At 37.8% G+C, this 25,860-nt stretch overlaps 1 protein-coding gene across 5 annotated transcripts in view; it reads right to left on the reverse strand.

Annotated features, from left to right (window-relative positions):
* Positions 1-25,860, reverse strand: part of KAT6B (lysine acetyltransferase 6B) — a 189,646-nt gene that overhangs the window by 20,275 nt on the left and 143,511 nt on the right. For all 5 annotated transcript variants that reach the window (XM_030334026.1, XM_030334025.1, XM_030334027.1 and 2 more), the window contains 3 exons: positions 24,349-24,490; positions 21,145-21,306; positions 17,772-17,865 (listed from right to left, as the gene is read on the reverse strand). In XM_030334026.1, the coding sequence (XP_030189886.1) occupies positions 17,772-17,865; positions 21,145-21,306; positions 24,349-24,490 (398 nt within the window). The remainder of the gene's footprint in view (positions 1-17,771; positions 17,866-21,144; positions 21,307-24,348; positions 24,491-25,860) is intronic.

The following is a 25,860-nucleotide window of genomic DNA, read 5'->3' on the forward strand; positions in this document are numbered from 1 at the left end:
GTTTCAGAAATTAATTTAATTTTTCCAAGTTAAAACTCGGTTAAATTTTTCACAATTTCTAAGAAACAAAATCCTGCTAACAAAAATTTACCACTGAGAAATTGTAAGTTTTTAAACACTGCATTAAAAACATGCATACTTCAAAAAACGCAACTGCTCCAAGAGAATAATTGCATATAACTTGTAATGCCTCACCTGTAAGACCATTCTCCTGTTGCTAAAACATTACAATGGAAATGTTCCTTAAGTAAGCTAATAAAAGCAAAAACTAGAGTTTCTTTTGCTCACTATTATAGGTCTGAGGTTCTGTGGGTGTAGCTGTGATAGTTCACATCTCGTTGTAGGGTCTAATCCTACCCGTAGACTAAGGGGGAAGCGTGGACACTGCCAGTGATTTCAGAACCAAGCCCTAAGCGACTCTCCTTTCCATTTGTTCTCCCACAACCCGCCCCAAATCGTGTGTGTGTGTGTGTGTGTGTGTGTGTGTGTGTACCAGCTATAATTTTCTAAAACAGAAGAATGTTGTAATTCTAAGTGATAAGCTTTCACACAGCAAACACAGATATAGAGCAAGATTGAAGAAAGGAAAAAGTGGAGAATACAAATCTCTCTATAAGTTTTCTTTGTTTTTGAATTACATTTCAAAGGGAATCTGTCAGTTTTTGAGATAACATTCTAAAATCAAAGCACAGACCATCACCCAATCTGATCGATCAATTAATGCTAAAAATGTAAAGGTAAAGAAACTATCTTCGGTTCTCCTCAGGTCATCCAGACAAAGTCCTATCCCACTGGTCTACAGAAATCGAAAGCTTCTCTTTTAAGCTGATTTTTTATTTATCTCCCATTCTCTTTCAAACAGGATTTGAGGTAAAAAGCCTCTGGCGATAAATGGTGGTGTCCCCACAGGGTTACCACCGAGCCCATTCTGACACACATGCGGCACATACAGGCTAGGGTGGAAGCTGGGGTGGCATGAGGTGTTCAACCAAGAGACTGGCTGGTTTGCCAGCAGATTAGGTGTCATGTAGGCATCTAGCCGTTGATCTTACAGGAATCTTAAAGTCCAAATTGGCTGAATTAGACGTTAGCTGTTGGAAAACACAAAACCGTATGAAATATCATCACCAGCAGTATTTAAAGACGTCAGTTACTACCCCTTCAGTTAGTAGGCGATAGCTTTCTCCAAGTCCACTGTTGAGATCGCCTCCCTAATGCCAGCAGCACTTAAGAGTTGAGATTTCACTAACAATGTATTAATATTAGCCCAGCTTTGGCCACGATATACCAATATTATCCCTGTAAGCCTTTTACTGTGGGGTCACTGTTAATCAAAGAATCTCCATTCAACTTTCAAAGGACTGGAATGGTTTCGTAGTGTGTTCCACAGTTGAGTGCCTACTGTGTTCCGGGCACTCTTCTAGTTAGGTTGTATACAGACACTCCCTTTTCTAAATTTAATAAGGAAAAAAGCTCTGGGAGTTTAATTTCTTAACTACTATGCATCTGCTTGAACGCAAGAACCACAAACTACATAAATAACAGGAACTCAAATAGACATGTTAACAGCTAAAGTTCATTTTTAAGAATCAATTCAATATGCTACAGGCAAGCAATCAATCACACTGCAATCATCATTTACAAATCAAAGTACAAGGCAGATACTCATGGGGGTATATACAACTAGGTGGAAGTGTGTGATTATGGACAAGCAGATTGAAACTGTAAATTATGTAACTGTCTCTTGTAATTACCCCGCTTGAGAACCAAAAGAAACTTCCTGTATAATTTTGCAGGAGAATAGAGATCAAGATACACAATTGCTTTTTAGTTGGTTTTAACCCTTCAACAGCTATTTAATTATGTGTGATAAGGTCAAAGAAAGGTTATACTCAATTTATGAAAAGTTGGCAGGGAGGTATTTCAAAGTAATCCTCTGAAAAGCTCCAGATTATTGATGAAACTTGATGATTTCTCTTCCTTTTCAGGAAAGATTTATCTAAATTATTTGTTAAAATAAACAACATTTAAAACAAATTCACAGGCGTCATTCATTTTATTTTCTCTCTAAAAACATTCATTATGGTTTCCAAGTTTTTAACAGGATGCAAGGGAAAAGCTGCAGGGGTAGAAGGCTGTCAGAGTCCTCAGACATATCTTCTGTTTTGGTAGGAAAAAAATCTCATTAACTTCCTGAAATTCATGGGGAATAGCTTCAACACTGGGCAAACCACAGGGCAGGGCTTCTAATCTATGAACAGAGAACCATCATCTTAAGAAGATGGAAGCCTGTTTTGCAATAAATAATCAGCAAAACTTCATCTCAGCATATTTAAGACATTCCAGGCTTTTACCTTCCCTTTCTTAAAATCTAAATTTTAACATCTTTTCTCTTTTGTAAAGCATGGTTCCTGGTGCTTAAAGATCTGTCCCAAACATCGGAACTGCTGAACACCCAGCATTCTAGGAGGAAGGAAGGGCAATTTTATATAGTTATGGTGTCTGCCAGTGTTGCTTTCCCTCATTTTATATCAAAAAGAAAAAAAAAAGAGAGAAAGAAAGTGAGACAGGGTGAGAGAGGAGAGGGCAAAAAGGGGAGAGACAGATGGAGGGATGGAGAGAAAGGCAACAAGAGATGTTCCAATGCTACAGTGTCTGTTCTCCATCTCTCTGGCCTCTCTGTTCCCTATTTTCTCCCCCATCCACACCTGCCTGGCCATTCTTTGTCTAAATACACCATTTTATCACCATCTGTTAACACACCACCCTTGAATTATGCTTCTCCAGGTTTAAGAGTGGAAGCACAATTTACAGGAATGCAGTTTTCTAATGGACTCAACTCAGCACTTCAGAGGATACGATTCTGGTAAATTTCAGTACATTTCCTTCAAAAAAAACCTGGCTCTGCAAAGTCTGAAGTGGAGAAGATCCCAATACCCAAATACCCATGTACTTGCATTTTGATTTTAAAGCAGTAAAGATGAAAAACTGTATCTCTTTTAAAAACATCATTAACATAATGCCACCAATAAACCAAAGTTTTCATTTTAAGAGTTACAAAAATCTAAGCTCCAAAATAGATACCATTGGGTGTGAACGCCCATTTTAAGACCTTCACTTTTGTTAAAAAACAAAAAAGGCAAAAATAAAACACAGATCTAGAAAATGCCATTAAACAAATAACATTTACTGATTACCTTTGTAATCATCACCCAGGACCAAGAAATAGTTTGCCAGCCGTCCTGAAAAACGTTTCATTTGTCCCATCCCAATCATCCCTCCTTTTCCCCTCACAAGTAACCACTATCCCAACTTTCATAACAATCCTCTGTGTTTCCTTATACTTTTATCACTCAAATGTCCCCAGGTACTACAATATAGTATTGTCCATTAGAAAAAATATATCTTTCAAGTCTCTTTTAGTCTATGGGCTCCCCTCACCACCCCCTTTCTTTTCCTTATAATTAATCTATTGATGAACTAGGGCCATTTGACCTACAGAGTTTCCACAGTCTGGTTTTTGCTGATTGCATTCACGTGATGCAGTTCAATTTATTTCTCTTTCCTCTGTGTTCTGAAAAATGCCAGAGGCTTGATCAGACTTTAGGCTTGATCCTCTGGCAAAACTATAGGTGATGGTATGTCCCTTGATCAGGAGACATGTAATTTCTGGTTGTCCCCCTTTTCACAATGTGTGCTGCTGTTGAAGTTCGATGTCTAGGTAGATCAGTTAATTCATTGGCAGAATTGCAAAATGGTCATATCTTAATTCTGTCATTTCACTTGTTAGTTGGAATATGTTTATAAAAAGATGTTTTCCCTTCGGGCGCCTGGGTGGCTCAATCTGTTAAGCATCCGACTTTGGCTCAGGTCACGATCTCGTGGTTTGTGAGTTTGAGCCCTGCATTGGACTGTGCACTGTGTGCTGACAGCTCAGAGCCTGGAGCCTGCTTTGGATTCTGTGTCTCCTTGTCTCTGCCCTTCCCCCACTTGTACTCTGTCTCTTTCTCTCTCAAAAAAAATAGTAATCATTTTTTTTTTTTATTAAAAAAAAAGATGTCTTCCCTCATTTACTATTTGGTTACTTAGTGGTATCAAAAGCAAGTTCAATGCTTTTTTGCCAGTTTTTAAGATAATGAACTGATTCTTATCATCCTCTAAATTTTTTTTAATGTTTATTTATTTCTGAGAGAGAGGAAGAGAGAGAGACAGAGAGAGACAGCAAATGGGGGAGGGTCAGAGAGAAGGGGGACAGAGGCCCAAAGCGGGCTCTGCACCGACAGGAGAGAGCCCCATGTGGGGCTCGAACTCACGAACCGTGAGATCATGACCTGAGCCGAAGTTGGACACTTAACCAACTAAGCCACCCAAGGAGCCCCTTAATTTGTTTTTAAATGTCATTACAAATGTGTGAGTTTAAACATTTAATGAGTTTTAATCGCAATTGTTGTCCTTACTGTTATATTCGTTGTCCAGTGGGAACCTCTTCAAGTTAAATCCTGAATCCTTTTGACAAGACCCTAGTAATTTTTTCTTTCTTGTTGTCTAGTATGAATGAAGAAATGCTCCTTTTTACATTAAGAACTCTACTTCACTTTAAATGATTCAGTTTGCCCCCCAAAAAGGATATATGCAAATACACCGTATACAGTAAGGTCTGCCTATATTTTCTCAAGATGTCACCAACACTTTCTCAATTCCTCCTGCTATATAATCACATTATATATATTTTTTCAATGTGGACAAATAGTTACATGCATAACTGAATTGCTCTTAATCCACTCAGCTATTTGAAAGCATTTAAAATTTTAATTTAAAACAATTTTGTTGAAAAAAGGAGCTCCTCTACGATGTTAACCCAAAGCAGGACTCCATAGAAAAAATTACAAAACAGAGGTTTTTGTATTAGTACATGTAAAAATGTAGGACTAATACTACAGTAAAAACAAACTAACCACAAATTGATGGTGGAGGAAAAAACTCAGATTCCTAACTCGTATTTTCCTACCAGAATTCTAAACAAATGAGAGAAAATCTTTTGCTTCACCAAAACAAATTGATGTGGAAAAAAAAAATACTACCCTACAGACAGCTGAAATTATAGATGTGCTGGATAGAAACACCATTATGAGAGGACATCATCCAACTATTACCTTAGAATATTGTGTTTCAAACATAATTCTACAAGCTGGAAAATACGTTTAAGGGGAATGGTTCCCTCGAAACTAAAACCAGGTATAGTATTAATCTCAACCAATCAGAACAAAATCTTTCTTGATCTTGTTTTTTTTTTTTTTTTTTAAATTTTTTTTTTTTTTCAACGTTTATTTATTTTTGGGACAGAGAGAGACAGAGCATGAACGGGGGAGGGGCAGAGAGAGAGGGAGACACAGAATCGGAAACAGGCTCCAGGCTCTGAGCCATCAGCCCAGAACCCGACGCGGGGCTCGAACCCACGGACCGCGAGATCGTGACCTGGCTGAAGTCGGACGCTTAACCGACTACGCCACCCAGGCGCCCCTCTTGATCTTGTTTTGATGATGCATTTGCTTAACTGGGAAAATGAAAAGGGAGTTGGAGGCATTTCCCCTTCAGTACTGGCACAACCCCGTGTGCCACCCAAACACGGAGCATCACACACCTGGGATGAATCCTGTGTGTCTGACCACTGACCACCCATGGCTCTGTGGGCAAGGCTGGCATCCTTCATCCTCACCTTTATCCTTTATCCTTATCACCTAGGCCAACCCTGGTACAGCCCACGTAAAGCATATTTCCTGAAGGAAGTGAGGAGGGTATAAAGAAGTGGAAAACACAGAGACTGGGTAGAGATCTCAGGTTAAGCACCAATTGCCATAAGGCAGCCAGGTGAATGAGGCAGGTGTTGTCGGGGACACAGAGAAGAGCACAGATAAGATCTGGGCATGCCTTTATTCACTCACTCCCACAACAAATCTTTCTTTGGCACGCCTACTATGTGCATCCCACTGTGCTCATGGCTTGGAGTTCAGCAGTGAATCAGCCCGGCTCTCGTGATGGTGCTGTTAAGGTTCCATTTACTGTTGAACACAGGTTTGTTGATATTAATTACGTGAACAGAATTTCCTTGGTAGCAGCATTTTGAAATGACTCACTACAAATGCCGGTCAATGTTAGAAATCCAAACAGACAAAAGATTAGTAAAAATCCACCTGCGTGCCAAATCTTGAAAATATTCGGAACTATGTAAGGCAAAATGGTAGCTACAGACTGTATGCTTCATATTTACAATGTTTTCATTGAAACAATGAATATAAACTATTGCATAAGAGCTATATTTATTTGCTCTTATTTATGACAAGCTTTGTTAAAAAAAAAGATACATAAATAAATCGTTAGCTACACTGCCTCATGCAACTCATTTCAATGCATTCGGTAACAGTCAACCTCTGAATAAATCACGGAGAGCTCAATTTCCAACCTTGATGTTATCTTTAACATATTAAAATATATTGCATTTCAGCCCAGTGTAATAAACAGTCATGGCAAAGGCTTTTAGCGCAACATAATGAGAAAATAAGGAAAAGTAGTCATTTTCCTTATCATATTATAAACTAGAATCCTATTAAAATATTATAATATAAAATTATACTTGATTCTAGAAGTCAAACATGTCTAACAAAAGCCAGCAAAACTCTGAAGACACAGCTGCTGGTCTGATCAAGTGTCGTGGTGGAGGTGTGGAGACGGGTTACTCTCTCAGAAAAGGCTGGAAAAGACTTGAGCCCCATTTCAAAAGCCTAACTTACTATTCATTAGTGATCCCTTTGACTGCGCTCACCCAGGGAGGTGAGCTGCCAGGGAAAGTTACGCAAAGCAAAAAGCTTTCCTGACAGTTCCTGAACAGTAAAGTTGGGAGTTTTCCTTCCAAAATAAATGCATAAAGAAATGAATTATCTGATAAAAGTCAGGAAAAGAGAAGTTTTTCTCCAACCGTGTGTAACTGTGAATTCTGTCACAGCCCTCATCTCTGCCTGAGGTTTATAGTGGATAATGGCAATCTTCTTTCTTTTGAAGAGGCTGCACTGAAACAAAAGCACCAGACCTCGAAAGGAGCAGGGCACACCGGACAGCATTTGGAAGGAAGTGAACCAACAGCTGACTGATGATGTTCTAATAAAACACAATTCTTCTTCATAAGAATCACATATGGGGAGAGAAAGCACATCAAGAAAGCTCCCCTCATGGTAATTCATTTAACATTTAGTTAAACAAATAGTAAGGACCTACTACGTGTCAGGCTCTTCTAGGAGGTGGGACTAGAGAACAGTCTCTACCCCTGGGAATCTTACTTTTGGTGAAGGAAATGGGCAATAAACAACAAATATATGAAAGACCCATGCAACTTTCTAAATGACTTTGCACTTGCTCAGCCTTTAGCATTTTTTATGGTCAGTGCCACTGAAAAAAGAGAAAACGATTAAGCAAAAGTTGCATAAGCAAATAAATACCACATGTCAAATTTATAGCTCCTTTATTCAATTTGTTTACAGGGAGTAAGAGGGTTTAAGTCATATAACATGTCCCCAAGAGCCATTGTTACAGTCCCTCAAACACACCTTTGATGCTTGGCTTATGGGGCTCAGAAATGGGGGAGAGTGAAATATTTATATTGCAACCTAAAGGGAGAAACGATGCCCCAATTGTGTGCTTCATGACCTCTACCCCATCATGGATGAGACAAAATTCCCATGTCTTGCTGGGGTAAAAGGAAAAGGCTGCTAAGGATGAGGTGAGAGGCATCTGAGTTCTGGCCACCATGGGGCTGAAGGTATTACGATCTGAGCTTACCTATAACCATTCTCGGATCACCTTAAGGAAAGTGCAGCAACGCCCAAAAACTCTTGCTAGAGAAATGGGATATGTCATCAGGGCTTGTCAGGCTAGGACCCAGTTTCTGGGAAGAATCTGCTTATCCTGAAATTATACTTGACTTGTCTTCAGAGAGAAGTTAGTGACCCCTGTATATACAGTCTCAGCTCCTTAGAGTTTACCAACAGTCAGGTAAAACATGGCTTACTAGAATCCAACCAACTGGATTCCTAAATTAACACTCCTACTTAGGGGTGCCTGGGTGGCTCAGTCAGTTGAGCATCCATCTCTTGATCTAAGTTCATGATCTCATGGTTTGTGAGTTTGAGCCCTGCACCGGGCTCTGCACTGACAGTGCACAGCCTGCTTGGGATACTCTTTCTCTCCTTCTCTGCTCCTACTGGCTCATGCTCATGCTCTCTCTCTCTTAAAATAAAACAAACAAACAAAATCAAAGTTTGTCATAGCTTGGTTTGTATTCAACTTAATTTCTTAAAAAATAAAAAATAAAAGAATAAAAGTATTCTTTTTTTTTTTTTTACACTTATATCCAAGTTAGTTAGCATATAGTGCAACAATGATTCCAGGGGTAGATTCCTTGATGCCCCTTACCCATTTAGTATCCCCCCCTCAAAGAACCCCTCTAGTAACCCTCTGTTTGTTCTCCATATTTAAGAGTCTCTTCTATTTTGTCCCCCTCCCTGTTTTTAAGTTATTTTTGCTTCCCTTCCCTGTTCATCTCTTCTGTGTCTTAAAGTCCTCTTATGAGTGAAGTCATATGATATTTGTCTTTCTCTGACTAATTTCCTTTGGCATAATACCCTCTAGTTCCATCCACGTAGTTGCGAATGGCAAGATTTCATTCTTTTTGATTGCCAAGTAATACTCCATTGTGTGTGTGTGTGTGTGTGTGTGTGTGTGTGTGTGTGTGTGTGTGTATCACATCTTTATTCATTCATCCATCAATGGTCATTTGGGCTCTTACCATATTTTGGCTATTGTTAATAGTGCTGCTCTAAACACTGGGGTGCATGTGTCCCTTTGAAACAGCATACCTGTATCCCTTTGATAAATACCTAGTAGTGCAACTGCTGGGTCGTAGGGTAGTTCTATTTTTTAAAAAATAAAAGTATTCTTAAGTTTAACTCAAATTGTATTTAGAAGGCAGACTGTTAAAACTGGAAGTTGCTAGCTGACAATCTCAACTACTATGACATGTATTCCTGAATTTAGGTATTGTACATTACAACATTTAAGCCAGTAGGATCTAAGATGTGGAGGAAGAAGTTTTCTCTTTGAGAGAGGATATGGTTACCCTCTCAAGATCACTAGGTAGAGATGAGGTATGTAGCTTTCTTTCTAATTCTCCTTGATGGACCTAGAAGGGCAGAGAAGTAGGAAGCGGGAAACCAGGTAGAAAATGCTTTCTTGTTCTAAGGAGCACTTCCTTAGGAAACCAGCCAAGAGTTTTAAAAAGGAGACTAAGAAAAGATAAGCCTGGGACTTTCTAGGTACCTAACTAAGAGACAGATGCCTGTCATTAGAACCAAAAGGGCTAAAGAATAAGGTGTAGAAGATTAACCTGCTAATTCTCAGTGAGAAAAAAAACTAGATACTAAGCTGTACTCAAGGTTTCTTATATTTTTTATTTTTCTTACATTTTTATTTTCTTATGCGCATGTGTGCGTGTGCCATTTTTAAGAAAAGAGAAGTACATAGAACATTGCTAACTATACTTAAAATGTGACCGAAGTCATAATTTGTAGGCACAAAACTGGGTCATCTGCACCCACCTTCCAGCAGCACTCACTAAATACAGACTTAGTTTTTAAATAGTAGATACTCCTCATGAAACCCACAGTGAAACCCCTCTATTTAAATCACAGAAAAGGTCAGTAAAGGAGACTTCTGAAATGAGTACCTAATTCAATCACTCCTACTTCCTCTTGAGTCCTATTCCATGAAGGACAAACCCTGAGACATTACAGGATATTTTAATATTGGATAAAGAAAGCCAAGAATTGAATCTGCTTATAAACTTACATGATTAGTCTACAAATAAACAGACACTAATTAAAAAAAAAAAGCCTAAATGTACAGTTAGCAGATAATTTATGTAACTGATAAACATGTTGCCTATACACTAGTCTCAAAAAAACCAAAGGTGTAAGTTTGTAGACTTTTGGACCCACTATCATCTACTCTTTATAGCTTCTCCAAGATTATGCCAAGGCTAAAACGAACAAGAAAAAGAGTTAATAATAAGATTTAGAATTCTTATAATTCTAGTTAGTATGTATGATTATCTAAAATTAGGAAAAAAGATTGAATTTCGTCAAATGCCTCTTCTGAATCTGTATTTAAAAAAAATTTTTTTTTAATGTTCATTTATTTTTGAAGCAGAGAGAGACAGAGCATGAACGGGGGAGGGTCAGAGAGAGAGGGAGACACAGAAGCCGAAGCAGGCTCCAGGCTCTGAGCTGTCAGCACAGAGCCTGATGCAGGGCTCGAACTCATGGCCCGTGATATCATGACCTGAGCCGAAGTTGGACACTTAACCGACTGAGCCACCCAGGCGCCCCATCTTCTGAATCTGTATTAAACAACCCATCTAGATATCACCTTTTGTTTTTTTCCGTCACTACTCCCCGGTCTTCTTTCCACCAGTGTTCCAATCTCTGGAGTTTAAAAACAAAAGCCAGGCTCCTGTGCCCCCAGCCCTTGATGGTCAAGCTTTCTGAATTCACTTTTTAAATTCCACTCAAACCACAGTCCTTGAAAGTATATTTCTTACACTGTGTATTAATCTTCTCTGGGGCACTAAACACTGGCTGGGGAGTGATCTTGGACAAGTTTCTTAATGTCCCTGTGCCTCCAAAAGAGAGATGATAACAGTAACCAACCTCCTTAGGTCTCTGCAAGGATTGAGCAAATTAACCTGTGTAATTCAGATAGGTGACAAGTGCCTGACACACTTAAGTGGTCCACAAAGATCAGCTATGATTTTGACTACTGTTGTTGCAAGGCTGACCTCTTGGCTTCCCTGAAACCATTCTCTTCAATCCTCTTCCTACTTCTGGACCCTTCTCAATTTCCTTGATAACCTCCTCATCCTCAAAACCCTTCCTAGTCCCTAAAATGTTGGAACTTCAAGCACTCCACCCTCAGCGCTGTTTCCCTACAATCTCCCCGAGTTGTCCTCACCCACAACTATGGTTTCAACTACCACAGTATGCCCACTATGCCAGTATGCCAGTAGCTCCTTTTAATGCATACCCCTGCTGAGCTCCAAACTCCAAGGAAAGCTGCATGTGGATCTTCAAAATCAAAGTGAAGGCAACATGATCAAAGCTGCACTCACTACCTTTCCAAGTTCAGTTCATTCATCCATTCATCTAGCATTGACTCAGCACCACGAGGTGCCAGGTAGAGTTCTACCTGCTGCAGAATAAACAGGAAAATACCTGCCTTGTTTCCATGTAGCCTCATTGCCACACTCCCCTAGGTCAGGCCTTCACAGATTTTTCTTAGTTTTCTTTTTAGTTACAGTAAAAAGTATGAGTAAGAAAAGAAAAATTGCCTGTAATTCTAATTCTAGAGATGATCTAGAACTGTGTTTCTTTACTTTCTTTGCGTATACTTTTTACACAATTGAGAACATATATATATATGTGTATGTGTGTGTGCGCACACACAATTTTGAAATTTGCTTATTATAAGCATCTTGTTATTTTATTAACAATTCTTTAGAACATAATTCTTAATTCTAAGTAGCTAATAATACTCCATTATATGGATGTACCACAATTTTCTCAGGGGAATGGTTCTCTCTTATCTTTGAATTACCAAGGCTATTTCAGTTTTTGTTTCTATTAATAATAATGACACTGTGACAGACAATATACTAAAACATTAACTCTTTGAGTACCACAAGTCTGAGGAGTTTAATTTTCTCTTGGTAATTTATCTATGTTTTTCTAACTTTCTACTATGAGTTTATATTGCTATAATTGGGGAAGAGGGTGAAGTGACGAGGGATGTCCAGTATTTAAAAAAATAACACAAAACATGTTGTTACATTAAATATGAAATTAATGCATACTGATTAAAGTATGTTGATTTTCTTAGAATAAATTCCTTTCAGATGTTTTTGATATATACTGTCAAAGTTCTGGAAAATGTCTAACAATTTATACTTTTTCCAGTGTAAATGTAACAGTGTCCATCTATGTCAACTTAAATATGGGTATATTTTAAAGGCTTTGCTAATTTGGTAGGCAAAAAATTATAATCTTTCAGTTATTTGAATTTATATTTTTAAATCACCAACCATTTCCCCCCACATTTTAATTAGCCATTTGTACTTGACAGACTTTGGAGCAAAGAGGCTAAGAGTCCAAGTGCTCGGACTTAAATTGCAGGTGCACTATTTATTGTTTGTGTTAACTGTGCCTTGGTTTCCTTACACATATACCAAGAATAAAATGTCTCAATTGGCGTTGTGAGGGTTGGATGGGTCAGGAATCTTAGGAAAGTGGCTGGCACACAGGAGACTCTCAGTACATGTCAGCAGTGTGGCTGCCACCAAGGATGCTCCTTTTCTGTGCGTTCTGCATTCATGTCCTCTATGTCGTCTGCTCGTTTTTCTATTAAGGTTTATGCTTTAACACTATCAAACCTTTCCCTTTAAATATTTGTTTAAATACTATAGCCATCAAAGAGTTGTTTGGCATGTGCGTTGCCAACGTCTTTCCCATTATGGTTGCTTTTAAGTATTAATACATTTTACCATTTTATATAGTCAATCCCATGTGTATATTCTTTTGTGATTTCTTTCATTGGTTTAATGCTTATTGCTTAGGATGTCCTTGACCATATAATTTTATATCCTTTTTTCACTTTTTAAAAGTTTTTGTGTTTTCATTTTTTGTTAATTATCTAAGTCTTTCATCTACCTGGAGTTTCTTTTGTAGTTGCCCAAACATCTGATGTGTTTCCTCACACAGTCATGATTTAGATCCCCTTAGTCAGGAATGTTTTCATGCAACTTCTTATGAGCTCCCAATATATACTATACGAACATACTATCCAGCAACTGTTGACTTGTTAGTGAACTTGACCACCCAGAAAGAACTATGTCTTCTTCATTTTTGTCACTGGTGTTTAGTAGAGTGTAGACCAGGGTGCCCCTAGTCACCAAACGTTTCACGGAGAGGTAAAAAATGAATGAAGTCACTCTTTTCGTTCTCCTCCATTATCCAGTTTAGAATCAGATAAGTGCATTTACAACAAACACACCAGTAAGTTAATGATGCCAACTTCTTTCACCACTACCTGGCACAACATTCTGCAACCTACTGCTGAATCAGTTTGCTTTCACTGGGTCAGTTGAGGAGGATGGGTTTTGCATCCTGTTCCCCAGGCAGGGTTCTGGCTCTGCAGGCCTGAGTAAAAGACAACTCATTATCAGCTTATCTACTGCCCAGCCAAGCAGAGTCCTAAACAACAGTACACATAACAAACTAAAACTGCTACATTAGTATGTATCAGTCCAAATGTGCCCAAGGCTACTCATTGCACCCTTTTAAAACTGTGAAATACTGGAAACACCCTCTATGTCCATGTCAGGGGAGCAGGTGCATAAACTATGGACATCCACATGATTGGAGTACCATGCAGCTACAGAAGACAGTAAGAAAATCCCTAGGAAGTAGTAATGGAGTGAGCCAGGGTTTTCAGTTAATTGGAAAAAAGCAAACTGTAAAAGACTATCTATAGTATGATCACTTTTGTGTAAGAAAGGAGAAATTAGAAAACACACATCTTCTCATTTGTACAAAAAGAAACATGGGAAGGATAAAAGAGAAACCAATGAGGCTGGTGTTTTGCAGGAAAGAACCGAGGGCTGGGGGTGGGTAGAGGGAATGAAGAAGGGAAGTGACACTTCTCTGAGTGTACCCTTTAATACAGTTTTAACTTTGAAAATCATGTTTTATGTTTTCAAAACAAAAGGCAACAAAGACAGAGAAAAAACTGAAATGTGGATAACAAACAAATAAGCCTAACTATATTTCAAATGAATAACTACACTGAAGGTGGAAAAATCAAAAAGAATGAAGTCAAGTAACATTTGAACACAGTATTTTTTTTTTTTCAACGTTTATTTATTTTTGGGACAGAGAGAGACAGAGCATGAACGGGGGAGGGGCAGAGAGAGAGGGAGGCACAGAATCGGAAACAGGCTCCAGGCTCCGAGCCATCAGCCCAGAGCCTGACGCGGGGCTCGAACTCACAGACCGCGAGATCGTGACCTGGCTGAAGTCGGACGCTTAACCGACTGCGCCACCCAGGCGCCCCTGAACACAGTATTTTGACTAAATACACTCAACATAAAGTTGAAAAAAAAAAGAAAAACCCATATACAAATATTGACCTCTAGTTAGGAGGTTTGGATTTCTAGATGGTATGAGTAAGCAATTCTGGAACTACTTAATGTGTAGTCTAGGGCTGAGCACATAAGGAAATATGTTGTGGATAATTGCAAGTCCAGTTTCTCACTGTCAGAGAAGAGACTTACAAATATAGAAATGTGGAAAGATAGAATAAAACCGTGTGGTGGCGTTGATCTGGAATGCAAGGTTACAGTATGAACTCATGATTGAGGTGTGTGTCTATGTGTGTGTGGACAGAGATGGGGAGGACTTAAAAATTTCCTGACTAAGAGAAGGAATCTCAGATTCCAGGAGAAAGAGATGTGCTACCAGCTTCAACCTTGTCACTCCTTTCACTTCCCACTTAAGTTCTGAGCAAAGAGTCACAAAACCCATGAGGTGGTTTATAAGCAGGCTGGGAGCTGGTACCCTTAAATCACTCTGGCCAAGTTCTGCAAATGACGTACTGGGGAGCCATGCTCTGACAAACTGGAGACAGGCTGTCCCGGGAAGAGTGAGAAGACAACTTATTCCAAGGGCAGCATCTGATCCCATACATGACCATTCCTCCTATTTGGACTATCCCGGAGAATAGTGTTCAAAGCTCTGGATTTGCAGTTCTTTACATACACACTACACAATGCATTGCACCTGTATCTCTAATCCTTTGTGTAAGTGGGCAGCGACAGCTTTCTTCCTACTGCTATCTCGTTTTGGCTTCCTAAACTAGCAGTTACTATAGACAAAACATTTTCCTGCCTTACAACTTTATTTGAATTACTGAAAATATATCCCCTGACCAAAAGTCCCTCAGGCTCACGTACAAAATAGAAATAAAATAAATCTAACCATTAAAAGGACCTTAAAAACATAGCACATTTTAGAAAAGCAGTAACCTTGGTTATCTGTTTTGCCCTGAGTTCTGAATTAATTATGAGGTTGACAAGGATTATGAGAGGTCATGGGGTTTATCTCCTCACTCTGTAAGATTGGATCTAAATCATTCTGGGAAGATATTTATCTACCATTATTTTAAGTAACTCCAAAGAAGGAGATGCTATCATTTTTTCAGCAGCCTACTCTATCTTCTTTAAAACCTTTGTGACCAAGGAATTTTTTTGGCTTTAAATTTAATTTCTATTGGGATTACACCAGTTCCCATTTTTTGAGTATTATAAAATCCGTCCCCTACTTTCCATTCCTCTGAAGGAATAACACCAACTCCTTTCCAACTTCATTCAAATCATTCACCCACACTCCTTAACCCAATCTCATGTTAGGGGCAATGTCAAGGGTACAGGAAAGAGAAAATCTAAAAATATACCCTCCGCACTGTACTACTCAGGCACACCCTAATGGATGGCATTTGTCATGATGGCCCTGAGCAATCCAGAAAAGTTCCAATGGGCTCCATAGTTCCTGTTTAAAAATACAGGGCAGATTCAAATACAGTTTTCACTAAAGTGGCTAACATAAAGATTTAGTACTTGAAGGGAATGTCTTTGTTCTTGGGTTATTCTCTTATGTGAAATAAAACGCCTCATTACCAGATTGTGTTGTACAAATAAGATGCTACCATATTTAGAGACTTGCACTTTTATCCAGTCAGTACTAGCCCCTTTTTAATTTTAGGTGGAAAGTTATTGTGGGCAGTGACCATATATCACGTTGGAGATTCAATTCAAAACAAGAAAAAAATACATCCAATGCAGATTATTGACTGTACTGTCCTACTGAAAACAAAGAAGAAGTTACCCAAGGAGTTTACAGTGAGTTGGAAATATGACATTCAACATCAGTTATCACCACAAAAGCAGGAATTGAGTCTAAGTGCTATGCCAGAGAGATATGGAGCCAAGAAGGGAATGAGATGAATCTCCAAGAGGTGGGATCAAGCAGAAGACGCTCTTGAGGTGGCTCTTAATAATGGGTAGGATTCTGAACAGACTGAGGCTGGAGAAGGAAAAAGTGGTCATTTCAGGGAAGGGATTGCACAGAGAATGGAAATATGGAAACATGCTCAGAAAATCTACAGAAAAAGAGATTAGCCCATGAAAACACTTCAAAAAACTGGCTGGAACTAGGTGTTGGGAGACCTTGAACACTGAGCCAAGGAGCTTGCCTTATTCTGTGGGCATGCAGATACTCAAAGTATCAAAAGGTTAAGGCTCAGATGGTTGCTATGCACATTAGAAACTATAATGTTGATGAACAGCTTCTAAATTGCGGCCACACAAAAAAAGGGACTTGCCCATAGAAGTGATTGCACCTAGAACTCTGTAAGATAAAAATGGTAAACTCCTAGTAAGATGGCCCTCCGTAGGATAACTAGATCAGGAAACAAAAAATAAGACTAAGATAATTAATTAATAACTAGAAATGTTATCTGAATATATAAAAATAGTCAATAGAAAATACTTAAAAAAAAAGAACAATATCTTTCAATGACAATAAAGTGTGCAAATCAGTCCAAAACTACTATATGGTCATTTCATACCCCAGCTTTAATATTTCAGTATCTTATAATATAGATTTGAACTCAACATTACTTCTTGTGATTTTCCTCGAGCATATTTACACTGTGGTTTTTGCATGTGATATGCACCTTATGAAGATGAAGTCATTTCCTACATTTTCCTTCTTTCCGTTTAAAATCAGATAGACTACAATCTGCTAATGAAGGAGTGCACCGTTCCTAGTGACAGATTTTTACATGGTCAGAAATTACTATTCTCATGAGATACCTGGCCTTTGTGTTACTTGGATATTTTGAATCAATTCTTCATACGTCGCCTTAGCACTACATTTACATACCCTACATAATACAAACAAGGAGGAAAAACTACCAATATTTTTTACATTATCCTGTGCACATTTTTATAGAGGATTCCAATTTTAATCGAAGAGACTCTGAAGATACAATTGTGTATAAAAAATAATTTCTTGGGCAACCTCTAGATAAAACATTGTAATAATTTCTATAATAAAAAAGGGAAATTAACAAAACAAGATAGTTATTTCTAGTACAAAGGCTCATCGGATAAGCCACCTAAAGAATTGTTTTTCTAAATACAGATATCCCTTTCTTGCTCTGTACTGATAAGATTATAGGTAAAATTTTAGAAAGCTGAAAATCCTTTTAAATAATACTTCCTTTAGCTTTAATCACAAATAATTGCCTCTTCTGGTGCTAATGAGCATGAGCACCATGGAATGGAATGTAATTCTGCCGGTTCATTCAGGGTAATGGCTTTGTGAGCTAGTGACACTGCTGAGAAATCTAGTCTCAATTTCCTAGAGCACAATAAGTGAGCAGCAGTACATTTTTCACTTGAGGAAGATTTTCTAACCTATGCAAATATAAAAAGAAAACCTGTTATCTGTTGATAAAAACAACAAAGTATGTTAAATAAAGTTTCATGTGTTACTCTTTCCTTTAACAGCCATCAGTTCCCTGGATCATGAAAGTGAGTAAAGCACTTCACTTACTGAAATCAATGAGAAACCGTCCAAATCCTTGCCTTTGGTGCTGGGGCATGATCATTATGCAGGAGACATTATACTTCTGCTGGCAAAGCTTTTCCTGAGGGAAGGAGAAACAGATCAAGTATGTCAGAGCTCTGCTGAAGTGGGCAATTCCCTGCACCTGCCAGTGTCCTTGTACAATAGACCACTAAGGTGAGCCAATGTGTTAGGTCAGGATCAAGCAGAATAATCCTACTGTGTTGATCAATCAAACTATCAGCTAACAACAAACCATCAACTCCAGGCATGCCTCTCAATTTGCATTTTTATCCTTGAAAGTTGGTACCATAAAATATGAATAAAGAATCCAAGTAAATATGAGCCAAATGAAACCGAACACAGACATTATGCAAGAAATGACTTCTTTGCTCAGACAACTTGGGAGGTGGGGGAACAATGACAACAACAACAACAACAACAACAACAACAACAACACCAACAACAACACCAAAAAACCATCCAGAGAGTCACCCAGGGGGTTAAGGTAGGATTTAGCTGGCTACCTTGCTAAATAACTTACAAATTTGTAACATCTGTCTTCTGCCTTGACCAGTGAAAACTAAAATAGTGTATGTGTAGGTAGAGCGGCACAAATACATCTGTCTCATGGATAAACATTCAAAGTAAAAAGCTCGAGAAATAATCAATCTGCGTTTCAAACCAAGAAAACAAATCAAAACAAAAAAGACAAGAGCAACAAGAAACCCCAAAGCCTCCACACAAAAATGAGGCCAAAATGTTACCAACAGTATAAAACTAGGAGGAAGAATGAGAAGAATATGGAGGGAAGCAGTTCTTATAGTTAAGGAAAAATTTGCAATCTTCATAGGATGTGGCATCAAAGCAGCAATATTTAACTGAGAGTACACAGAAGCAGCCAGAGCCTGCACCGAGAAGATCTGGAAAAGGCTTTTGAGGTTGTGAATGCTCTGGCCAAATATAAACCACAAATAAGACTGACCACAAATGGTACTAACCACATGAAAGAATAACTTCAGAACACCCAGATCTTTAATGAACCTATTTGAAAGATCACAGGAAATTGTTGTGGAAAAAACCCTACAGGGCAGAATTAGAGACTTCTTTGTGAAAAAGATGTGCTCCCAACACTTGCACATTTGTAGCTGTCCTTGGGAGTCTCTAAGAAATGAGGAGGAAGAAATCATGTGTCAGTTTCCCTAAGAAACTGGACTGTCCATCACTGGATGTGCACATTGTGCCAAGGGTTCAAGTAATTAGTATTCTTTGCAAAGTCAGACAAATGAGTCACTCTATCTAAAAAGACAAGTATTGTGGATTGAAAGGATTCCTCCTTTATGTCATTTTTTTTGGTCCCAAACCATTCCTTCCTTTAGACATTGTAATACAGTCCAACCCTCCCCTCCACCCCACCCTCCCCTTTAACACGTGTTACTACAGCTAAATTCTAATCTATGGATAAAATAACTGTTTCTTCTTTCTCTCCTGTTTAAAATCATCTACTACTATCTGTTTGGGAAGTCAAAAGCATGGAATGATTTACACCGAACTCTTCTAGGACATCTTGGGCGTTCCTCTGGCTATAACCTCTAGAATTTGGTTTAAGTATAACCCCAAAGGGCCATAGTCCTTCACACTCCAAATGGCACATTACAATATGGTTTGATTTGCATGCACCTAGACTTTTTAAATGCTTATTTTTTAGATTTTTGTTTTATAGCACTGCCAAAGAATGAGTTTTCCATGTACAGTAAGAGATAACAGTAGTTGCTGCCATGCTGTAAAAGAAGCTGTGACAAAATGAGAAAAGTGTAGCTTGTTCTAAGTATGATGGTGGGTCCCCTGGGAGAAGAGAGGCAGAGACTAAAACCTTAACAGACACCATCAACTCTAGACCCAGAGGCCAACTTGAGACAAGGCAGGACCAAAAACAGCAGGCACCATTAAGCATCTACATTAAAATACAGACACATTTAAAGAAATGCCATTTTCTAACAGGAAGGAAAGTCATGACCACTATTCTTGTCTCCTTTTTTTTTAAGATTTTATTTTTAAGTAATCTCTACACCCCATGTGGGGCTTGAATGTAAACCCCAAGACCAAGAGTCACATGTTCCACTGACTGAGGCAGCCAGGCACCCCATGACCACTATTCTTTTTGAGTCATTGGAGAAAACGATTTTTATAAACCTATACAAAGGTAAGATATTTTACACATTATATAAGCAGATTTCCTATTTAGTGTTTTATCTTGTGTTAATGCTCTGTCATCTTTTGAATCTGTTATGTGCAAATTAACTTTGTCTTTTTTGTTGTTTTGGAGCTTTACCAAACGTGTGGATTAAAATACTGAGGCTATTTCTCATGAATGCTGTCACTCATTCATAGTTTCATTTACGACTTCTGGATTGATTCTCAAATTTAGAAGAATTGCAGTTTATAAAGGACCTTCATATATACTCTATCTTTTGATATTCCATGAAAATGACACTTCCATAAGCATTCCATTTACATTATGTAAGATTCATTAAAATTCATTTATCACTCAACATGCCAAAATGTATCATAAAATAAATAAAATACAGGGTTCAGATCATTTACCGTGTGCATAGAAATCTTATAATTTACCACCCTGGCACATTAAACTATCTTGTAGGTGCCTAAGAAAAGTTAAGCTTATTACCTGACTCAGTTTTTCCTTATTGCCTATGAGTTATTTTCAGAAGCCTTTGAACAGAGGAACGTGAGTAAAAAAGACAAACTAACCACTCAATATGTCAAGGGCTTCCCTGTATTAACAGCTGGAGATACTCAGGCTTTCTAAAGGCGAGGCCGCTTTAGATCTTAAAACAATAGCATAGAGTGTAAAAGACAAATGAGTAAACCCAGTCATTATATCACCTTGACTGTCCAAATGCCAACGTTCCAACTCACTGCGATACTGATGACCACAGAGGGAATACAGTGAGGAGAAATGAGAACCATCTCTTAAATGCTACACTACTCTGAAACCTTCAGGTTGACACCACTTAGGGAGGGAAAGGAAAATAAGCTTAACATTAAAAAAAAAAAAAAAAAAAATCAAAGATGCTAGGTGGTCTGCAAGGCAGCAATTATAACATTACATGGTTGCTGACAGTCAAGACAGCAGCAAACCGTGCTGAGGTCCTCTACACACTTTCTAGGCACAACCTTTACTGTTTGTTTGTCTTAATAAGCTCTGAACAAGAACCCGAGCTTTGCAGAATGTGTCACTTATTCAAATTATAGTCATAAAAAAAGGCCCTGTTCAAAGAACTGGGCTCTCCCAAAAACATTTTGAATACGAAAATGAAGGTCATACTGGCTCTTGTTTTACCTTAGAGAAGTATCCAACCAGATGACAGCCCTTTTCATCATTTTTTGTAAGGACATAAAAAAGGAATGGCTCGACATCATAATACAACGTTTTGTGGTCCAGGAAGAGCTTGGCTAACAAGCAAAGGTTTTGGCAATAAATTTTGCTCATATTCCCATCAACCTAGCAAAGAGAAACAGACAACATTATTTAACATAAAAATATTGCTCAATATAAAATCATTTTTATATGATATTTGGGAAAGTATATAATTTTATTTCCAAATCCCAAACTGAGAGATTAAAATACTCCATTAAGCACATATAAAGTCAACCAGAAAACAGCTGTCACTTGGCAAATAAAAATTCCATTTTTTCTCTTAAATTAGGGTGAATTTAAGTTAGCTTTAATTTAATTTAAGTTAGCTTAAATTTCTCTTTAAGCTACCTGAAGAGAGCCAAAAGCACCAGTGAAAGACTCATTTTTAATTGTAATGTATTGCAAGTAAAAAATGATCAGGCATGTCTTCTCTGTTTGAAAGAAGTAAATCTGAATTAAAGAAATGTCAACACATCAAAATACTGCTCAAGGAAGTTAAACTTTACATTGTTTTCAAAAGGACTTCATGTAAAAATGAAATAAATGAACGGTATTATTCTGATTCCTCAGAAGTGTAGATTAGCAAAAGAGGATTCCATTTTGGTTTTATCCCAAGCATCATTTTAAATATAATTGGAAGAGATCAAATTTCTATGTTGGGAATACTTACTGAGAAAGTGAGATGAATTTCAACCTACAATAAGTACCATGATTACAGTCTACTTGTCTTCAAAATAAAAGAATCAAGCTGTGATACTGATAGTTATAGACAGGAGGCTAGGCACAGATGCCAATTTCTTTGATCAAATGTAGTTACATGTTGAAAACCAAAAGCACAGCAGATTCAAGAATTTCCCTAGCACTATTCTTAGGGGAAATGGATATTTGCTAACCAGAGCTCTGTAACAATGAACTTGACCATTCTCCAGTCTCCTGTGGACCATACAGGTTCTCATATTGCACAAATTATTTTTAGACTTCATATAACTATTTCCCTTGGATGAAACCTAGGTCCCACACATAGCAACATAATCAAATATGGGCAACAGATACAGAGGATACAATTCTCTCTTTAATTAAAGGAAGTTTTTATGTATTTGAGAGTATGGTCCTTTTGGAAATGATAGGACATTACAAAAAGGAAAGACAGAGATGTATGTGTCCATGAAGCAGAAAAACAGAGAGAGGATGATGCTGAAGCAAATTCTTATCAGCTGTGTAAGGTCTAATATCCATGCTTTAAAGAGGGATAAAGACAAGAAAATAGGAATTTATGATTACTCTTCATTTATTTTATAAGTTACTTAGGAAACTGCTAAGAGAAAAGTTTCCTACATGCTGTTCTCTAAGTATTAACTCGGATTCTAGACTAGGGATCTTGGCACAGATAATCCAATTCCTTCAAATATTTTTATGTATAAATTTTACTAATTGGCTTTTCATTTTTCCCCTCTCATCTTGGTTATGGTTCAAAAGCACCTGCCCTGAAATAGCAGGCCATTCTTAACAGCCTAACAAGACTGGAAGACTCTCCTAGGATTTATGAGAGCTTCAACCCCACAAGCAGATTCATACTAATTTACTTAACAGTTACTTAACATGAGCATAGCTCTGTTGACTCAATTAGGTGGGGCTGACTAAGTAGCATCCCAAGACTACGCAACTTGCATTCAGATCTCCCTCTAGCCCAGGGGTCCTCAATGGGAGTGATTTTGACTCCCAAGGGACAGTGACTATGTCTGGAGGAAATTCTGCTTGTTACAACTGGAAGCAATGTGCTGCTACTGGCATTTAGTATAGAGGCTAGGGATGCTACTAAATACCCAACAATGCACAGGGTGCCCCTATATCAAAGAATTATTTAGGCTGAAAAGTGTATTGTGCCCAGGCTGAGAAACCCTCTGCCTACCCTTTATTAAGAACTACTATATTATTAAATCTTCCCAGCAACAATACCCTTCCTTCCTTTAGGCTTATCAAAAGAGCCTGATATAACAAGGAAGAGGGTCTTTAAAAAATGCTAAGGTGCAACTGGAGTTACTGTGTTCTCTGATCAGCCTTTGGAAAAAGTAGTGGGCCCTGTCTCGTCTGCTAGAGAGAAACCTATGTATGACTCTTCCCAATATTAAATATATGCAAGACATTACAGACCAGAACTAAAGTGAAATGTGGGGCAGGATAATAAATTTCAGTCTGAACAACTCAAAAGTAGAGAAACCTAAGGAAAAAGTGTATTTCAGAGAAAAAGACATCACGTCTATGTAAGGAAGGCTTGTTCTGAGCACCCATGCATGAAAACAATGCACCAAGATGGGTAACAGAAAAAAATAAGACAGGGCAATGGAAGTGCTCAACTGGAGTAACGAGAATAAAGGAGAGAATTAAGGATCCCCGAGAATAGGTAATAACACAAAAGAGAGGCATGGTCTCCTCAAGGCACAAGTGACACAGCTCAACTGGATCCTTGAAACTGACAACAGAACATGATTAAACAATGAAATGGTATACAGGCAAAGACCTTTGCTACTAAATCAATTCTGAAAACACAAAATGTCTTTAAGAACCCACAATGACAGACACGTGGCCACAAGGGGTTCCTGTGAACAGCAGATTTCTCCAGGGGTGGCCATCTCTCCAGATGAGGGGGGCAGTCCCAGCATCTGCTGGGGTCTCACCAAAAGGATTATCCACTCTGCCAAGAAATGGATGGAAATACAGGTGGTTGTGTACTGAGGAGATATGTACAGCTGCTCAATTCCCTGGAAGAGTGAGCACCTGCCAGACATTGGCTGGAGCTGCTGAACAAAGCTAATTTCTCCTGCCAAAGAAAGTAGAATTTACAAAGAGCTGAGAAGATCATAAATTCACTGGTGAATATATCTGGTGCAGACAGGGATTTGGGAGAAGACAAAAAAGTTAATGTGATGAAGTAGGAATTCATCATCAATCTAAATGGTTGCTCAATATGGTTAAACATTCCAAAACATGGAGATATTTTACAGAGCAGTCTGAATTTGAATGCTGAAATCGAATATACTGTGTACCTTCTAGAAACAAATCAGTACATAATCAACAACTGTAAGTACTAGGTTTCACAAGCTGAGTTTTTTATTTACACATGCTTACCTCAAATACTGAAAGGTCTTTCCTTCGGTAAATTTCATTTGCTGGAGGATGAAACCATCCACATTTCTTTGAGTGTCTTAACAAAATATTTTTACTTTTCATATATTTAAGACAGAATTCACACAGGTAAAGCTTTGGTAATCTGTTAAAATTTTAAAATCAAAGAATCTATCAGATTGATTATACTGTTCAGGGAAAAAAATATTAAACACTGTTCAATTTTCTCCAAATCATAATAAGACTCTACAACAGTATTTGAAAGAAATCGTTTCAAAAGAAGAAAAAAAAAAAAGAAAGCCAGTAGTAAAGAGAATGTACAAACCTTACACTATTTTTCAGTAAAATAATATTTGCTGCCATTATTTTGTGAACAAATAATTTGTTTCCTTAGAAATGTCATACAAACAGACAGGTTTTTAGACTTGGAACCACTACTCGGAAAATCGACAATAAAGATGGCCTCTTGTCAGGTAACCATGCACATTTTTCAAATTTCAGATTTCATGTCATAGTTTCAACAGTATATATGGTCAGTGGTGTAACTGTAATAGTCTTTTACCCAGAGGAAGGTGAATTCATTATTTTAAAAAATGATTTATAAGGCAGAGAAGTCCTGGAATTTAATTGTTAAAATTTCCATTTATGGATATAGTTATTATCATAAATATATATGACAATAAATGTAGAAAAATCAAAAAGATTTTAGTTTCTACCAATTCCACTGACTCTGAATAACATTACACAGATTTCTCACCCATGATGACTTTTTCTCCACCTTTAAAATTGTAACATTTTTAATGTGTGCCCGATCACATTTAAACACATTGCTAGTATTGTAAGAAAATGTTTAGAAGCACTTTCCAGGTCTTTGGGGTATAAGAAAGGATAGAATGATTTGGGCGAAAATTAGCTACAGACTCAGATAATAGTAACTTCAAATCTTGGAGTTATATACAAATTTTACTCAAAGCTCTCAGAACACATGACTTATGATTATCCATAGAAATTAAAGCTCCTAAGTATTTTTTAAAAAAATTGTTCAAGAACACATAGGCAAGTGATATAAGCTGGAAAGAGAAACCAAGACTCCTGAATCTTACTCTGCCACTGAACTTCTAAAACACCCTCCTCATTTTCTCTAGTAGATGATGGGTTAGCCACCCATCAGGTAGAGAAAAGGACAAGATCTATTCTAGAAGAAAAGCAAGTTTGAGATTACCAGAAACTTTGCAGGCTAAAACATTTGATACTATTGAAGTGTATCCTGATGTATCAGAAGGAAGAAATCTGTTCACAAGATACCCACTTTTAGATATATTAGTTCAAGACAATTTCACAGCTAATCTTAGATCAAGACAAAAGAAAACTCTAATATCACTATTTTCTCTTCATTTTTAACAAGTTAGTCACAAATAGTTCTAAAAGATCTGGGGAAAGGTCTCTTAAGGCTACCCACGACCACCTACTTTCTTTGATTTTTCATTCTTCTGCTACATTTCTGTAAAAAACTTG

The sequence above is a fragment of the Lynx canadensis genome, chromosome D2, assembly GCF_007474595.2.
Source record: "Lynx canadensis isolate LIC74 chromosome D2, mLynCan4.pri.v2, whole genome shotgun sequence".
NCBI lineage: Eukaryota > Metazoa > Chordata > Mammalia > Carnivora > Felidae > Lynx > Lynx canadensis.